The sequence below is a fragment of the Gopherus flavomarginatus genome, chromosome 3 (assembly GCF_025201925.1).
Source record: "Gopherus flavomarginatus isolate rGopFla2 chromosome 3, rGopFla2.mat.asm, whole genome shotgun sequence".
In the NCBI taxonomy this organism is placed as follows: domain Eukaryota; kingdom Metazoa; phylum Chordata; order Testudines; family Testudinidae; genus Gopherus; species Gopherus flavomarginatus.
Window position 1 is genome coordinate 239,482,142 of NC_066619.1, and position 6,000 is coordinate 239,488,141.

Sequence of the window (6,000 nt, forward strand, 5' to 3'; positions counted from 1 at the left end):
AAACTCTACACAGCTTTCACCAAATTCCCAAGCTTCTCCTGTTTTCTCCTCAAGCATTTTAACACACAAATATATTGTCATTTTCTGCTGAGTTTCTCAATAGCTTAGTCCTTTTAAACACTACACATGAGATTCTCCTAAAGTTATCTAACAGAAAACTACTTTAACATTGTCTTACTGCTCAATTAAACCCTATTTTAATCACCCTCGGCACAAAACCATCTTTATAATAAGCAAAATACTTGGCAGTCAGAGAGGATATTACAGCAGAATGACAATGGCATACACTGCAAAACTATTAGCAAGATAATCCTAACAGTTATGTCCTTTAATTCCACCCCCCACACCCAAAAACAAATATTTTAATGGACTAAATATGTAATAGATGTCTGCAATTCAGGTGTAATATCTCAACCCACAACATATAGGCCACAACTGAAGTGTGATTTACAGTGTGATACATAAATATTACACAAACATTTTCTCTGTGTTTGCAGAAAGACCACCTTTACCAGGCAATTGATAGTGTTAAAAGACTGTCCTACAGTACACCAAATTTACTGAACACAGTTCTGGTCCATCAGTATTAGCAGCCAACTTCTGTTAAGCAACATAAGCAAGCAAAGCATCGACACACCAAATGCATATATCTTCTCTGCAGATATAACTTCATCCATTATTGAACTGCAACTACCTACTTTAAAAAAAAAAAAAAGCTGGTGTGATGTCTTTGGGAAATAATTATAAAATCAAGTACTGCTTATCTTACTTGCATTGCATATAACTGGACATTAAACAGAGGACTACATTATTACACAAGTCATCTCACAACACAATCATAGAGATACTTTTGGTAAAAGCATGCGCTCCCTAATAATTCCTTACAGCCTTTTACATGTTCCACTACAGCTAGAACAGATACATCTGAATATAAAGTACTGTACACAAAATATACATAAGTTATATTAATGTCAAAGTGATTCAGATAACAAAAGGCCTTTAAATACCATGCCAAAGTTCAATATGCTCTGCTAACCACATGTCTAATAAATTAAGAAGTTACAGAAAAAACACTTTATAGTACTTGACAAATGCATGCTTTTAAACTCAACTGTATTTTGAATGTATCTACATTTTGGGGACATTTCACATTCAAAGAGGAAACTTCTTGATAATGGACTAAAATAATTCAGCCATTACATTCTGGCATCAAACTATTGTCTGTTTATTTTCAGAAACTGTCTGTGATATACACTGGAAAGTTTACTCAAGAGTACTAGGCAGCTTCTATATAAAACAGCAGTACAGTATGTGTTCTGGAGAAAACAGCTACATGAAAAGAATTATATGGATTCTACAGACACAAAAAACTAGCTAGTTCAAAATGCTATATTTAGAGCTAGTGCTATTGACCAGGGTTGAAAGGATCATTCTAAAATGCTATGTAGACATACCCAAACAAGCTCTTCTCCCACTACCACATAATCATAAAACTGACCAGCTGCAGGTTTTTATTGCTAGAGAACTCAAAGGACAAGCAATTTCTGAAACTTCTACCCATCATACAAGAAAACATATACATGAATTATTAAAAATATTGGGTTTCCACAAGTTGCCAATGTGGCCCTAAACATCACAAGGATTAAGTACCTGATCTACAGGAAGTCATCATGTAATTTACTCAACTACTTCCTTTTCATAGACGTTCAGATACAAAAAAGACCTAATTCAGTGCAGGACTGTTTCCTCTGGTTTATTATCCAGTACTTTTATTGTCCATTTTTTTGCCTCATCCCACACTGATTACTTCAGTCAATTTCAACAGGGAATAGGTGGGAGAGGCTGTTTGCAACACAGCACAGCAAACAGGCAATTTTTAAATGACAGAGGTCAAGATGAGAAAACATTGGGGGTGCTCCCTTCAGCACAGTGGACAGACAAAACGTGAGGCTCATGGCTATGAAATATTATGATGGGACCTTGGGGAGCCGCTGAGTTGGTGAGAGGGAGCACTGAAGTGATAAGGATAAGGAACAAACGGGAATATGGGTCTGTAATTGAAGAGCACCAGGTTTTGGCAAATTGTGGGAATATGATGGATCACTGAGTGGGAGAGACAGAAGGTTTTGGAAACAGAGTATGGGGCAGTCAGGGTGGGCTAAGATTAGGGGGTCTTTAGGGCGCACAGTATAGGGGGAAAGTGCGGGGCGCCCAGATCCAGGGCAGGCTGCGGTGACGGTGTGGAAGCGTGGCCGTGTAGGAGGAGTAAGGCGCCCTAGAGAGCTGTGTCATCAGCGGGTCTGGGCAGGGTGGGCAGCGGCCGGGGGAAGGGGGCTGGAGGGCCCGGCTTCCCCGCCAGCCCCACTCACCGTGGCAGACCCGGCTGAGCTGCGCCGCCGGGCACCGCAGGTACAGCCGGTTGAGGCAGCGCCATCCCCGCCTCTGGGCGGCCAGAGCCGGCATCATCCTCGCCTGCTGCCGGACTCGCGCACGCAGGACCCGGACTCGGGCTCCGGCCGGCACCGCCTGGCTCCGCGAGGCAGGGAGAGGCAACCGCTCTCATTGGAGCACCCGGCGCCGGCCAGCCGGCTGGGGGGGGGCGGCCCCCCAAGCGTCCAGAGCGGCGGCGGCGGCGGGAGAGGGAGGAGTCGAGGGACCCGGATGTAAAACGGTGCGCGCGCGCTCAGGCTGCGCCGGGGACCGGACTGCGGCCGGACACACGCCTCCTTTCTCGTGAGCGCGCACGCTTCGAACGCCCAGTAGACGCACTTCTGGCGGTTGACTGGGTGAGGCAGGGGTTAGCACAGCCGCCTAGCAAGGGGGAGGGTGGCAGGTTCTAATCCTGCCTGGCTAGTCTCCGCTGCCAGCTTGTGGGAAAGGCAGCAGGACCACCTACGACGAGCAGCATCGTAAAATTAATTGATGAACGAGAGGAGTTTTGTTCGTAGGCTAGAAAGTTACCGTGCTTTGTAATATGCGGCCCATAATACTCACACACACTTTTACACATAAAAAAGCGTAATTTGTTAGGGTTTGGAAAGGCCCAGTAACAGCTGACACCATGTCTGCTCCTTTCGTGTGTCAATAACAGGGTCTGCCAGGCACGTAACATTTCCCAAGGGGTCTGCGCCCCACTGATGGCAATGGAACTAAACAGGTGCGTGTGTGGTCAGGCTCAGAGCCCCTGGCAGTAATGGCTGATACGCAGCTGCAGTGGATGTTCCCTCATTTTCATTATAAATTTAGTTCTATAACTATTAAGACAATAAGGTGACTACACTTTTCTCATTATTGCAGTTACCCAGCCTTATACCCTAACATTTTTTTCAGTCGTAGAGCACTGCTTTTTTTGTTGCATTGCTCTCTGCTATATCCTGGTGTATTACAGTCACTAGTTACAATAGGGCTGACACAGTTGGTTTTGTCAATGTTGATGTAAAGTAGGTTTTTCATACTTTAATACTCAAACAGTAACAGTATAATTCAGAGATATACACAACCTTAAATAATTAATCTTCTGAATGGCAGGTAAGTATAATATTACCATCTTACAGTCCAAGAACCTGAAGCAGCAAGTTTATGTCACATGCCTACTGCCACAGAGCAAATCAGTGCCAGAGACTGAATTCAAAGTCAGGAGTTCCTGTTACTCAGACCAGTCGTTCTCTGCCAGACTATGCTGCTGCAAATAACAACAACCAACAGCAACAATTAATTAATCTATTTTGTAATGTTTGAAATCTGCTTAAATTATCATACTAAATACTGAAAATAAGTACATAGAAATTTTATTGATCATTTCTGCCACAGCTCCACCTTTTCCTGCTTGAAGGCTCTCTCAAAACTTACTGTTTTTAGGTAACAGCTATAGCTTTAATAAAATGAATAAATGACTATAAACAAAATTCACTTTCAAGATGCATGCACTAACTTCCCCACTGATTGCATAATCACATTGTTCTCGCCCTTATCATACCCTTTCCCCTCTCTGTGTTCATTCTCCTGCTTCTGTTGGTTTTATCGTAAAATAGGCCCCATTCCTGTAAACACATATACTTAATTTAAGTAATCCCACTGAAATCAGATTATATGTTTTCATGCAAGCCTTTTGACAACTTTGAGGAAGTTCCAAAATGTCTTAGATTTTCATTTATATAACTGTGCCAAATATTCTTTGCTTTACTCCTCTTGGTCTGCATCACTGTGGGGAGCATGCTCCTGGATCTAATCAGAAAATAAACTTGGCAGTGGAATTGGATAATTGATGTATCTGATAATCCACAACACTGTTGAACACTTAAGAGAATTACTATGCATATCCAATTTGATTTTGAATAAGGGCATATTCACTGGCACAGAACTTCTTTCACTGCCTGCAAGTAGTGTTGCCAATGTAAGTAATCCTGTAAGCATGGTGAAGGCAGACTGAACTAAGATACTTAGATGAAATAATGATATTAACACCTATCTTCCCAATAGCCCAATCACTGCTATAGCAAGATATCGCTAGTACTGCAACAGATGCAGTATCATTAAGTACCAGATGTACTGCAATGGAGTTAAACGTTAAATTAGCTGTAAATTAGAGTAAACTGCAAAGCAGTAAAGGTGGAATAGGTTTTGTCCACTATAATTTAGAGTGTAAACTGGTGCATTCATGTTCAGCTGACTTATTACTATGTTGGCAGGGGGTCCAGTAATAAAAATTTAAAAGGAGAAAACAAGATTGACAAGAAAAAGTTCCCTGTATTGTGGGAAAGCATTCTCCTATGTGTGAAGATATCTGCAAGAATATGATTGGCTAGTAATTATTCAAACATTTGTAATCTCTGAAGGGTCTCACTCAAATTCCAAAAGAGATGGAGGCAGTTTTTAAAACATTTTTTTCTGATGTGCCATTTCCTCCTGCAATGCAAAAGTTACCTCTGGACAGTCCACTCTCATTTTCCTACTGTATCTGCTACTTCTGTGTTTGAACTCATAATTTTGGCACAGGAAGGAAACAAAAATGATGGAGCATCACAGACAAGTTGGTGGCTATTGCAAGAATGGCGTTCAACCAGGTTTTGCATGATCATGGAGAAATATTCCTTTCTGCTGATGAACTCTGAGCTCTGGTGGTGGGGTAGATAATAGGATCTCATCAGTGGCCCCTATACACTGTGGAAACGCCAGGTGTTCAAAGCTGTCAGTAACCTCCTGCGCTTTGCCAAGCTTTATGACCCGAGACAACAGTACCCTCTCAATAGCCACTCATCTCTCCATGACAACAGTTTTTATTTTTGAACACCAAGCTGGCTAGCCACTTACGAGCGTCCACATGGTGATGGCTGCACACTTCTCCATGCTGAGAGGAATTCTCATATTGATGCTCTGCTGCTGCAACTCCAGTGTGAGCTCTGCCTAGATATAGCTATAGTCCTAGGGTGAAATCCTAATCCCACCGAAGTCAGTGGCAGAATTCTCATGTGATTTAATAGGGCCAGGATTTCAACCATGATGCTCAACATAAATAATAGTTCTTGAATAGTTATTTTAAACTTGTATCTTGGGATATGAAGACAGTTTTAGATACCAAAAATTTTGTGTTCAAGTCATACCTTGACCAGAGAGCAAACTGATTATTGCAAAAGATCATTGCAAATGTCTTCTCCAATATGAGATGAGAAAGTGAAAGTTGGACCCATTACACTACCATCAGAGGTCTTCAGTTCCTTGATGCTACTAAAGCATTGCAGTGTTCTAGGTCATTACTTCAAACTACATTTTGTGTAAAATGTTAAAAATCTAGGTTGCATATTGAGGAACACAGAAGTTTATATTACATTGCACATTTTGCTTTGGAAAGGACTGCCAAGGATAGCAGGGCTTGGCTCCATGTTAAAACAGAAAACCAAGGACCAGATCCACAAAGGAATTTAGGTATTGCAATGCAGATTGTCGCAGGGCCTAACTTTTGGATGCCTAGAAAATCACAGGAACAACTCTATTATTCACAAA

The 6,000-nt window shown here is 41.9% G+C and overlaps 1 protein-coding gene across 2 annotated transcripts in view; it reads right to left on the minus strand.

Moving 5' to 3' along the window:
* Positions 1–2,617, minus strand: part of SLC30A9 (solute carrier family 30 member 9) — a 65,804-nt gene extending 63,187 nt beyond the window's left edge. Inside the window, exon 1 of one of the 2 annotated variants that reach the window (XM_050947729.1) lies at positions 2,370–2,615. In XM_050947729.1, the coding sequence (XP_050803686.1) occupies positions 2,370–2,466 (97 nt within the window). In that variant the 5' untranslated portion in view covers positions 2,467–2,615. Of the gene's footprint in view, positions 1–2,369 lie in introns of both variants that reach the window. The other variant, XM_050947730.1, reaches the window with a different exon arrangement.
* Positions 2,618–6,000: the final 3,383 nt, after the last annotated feature.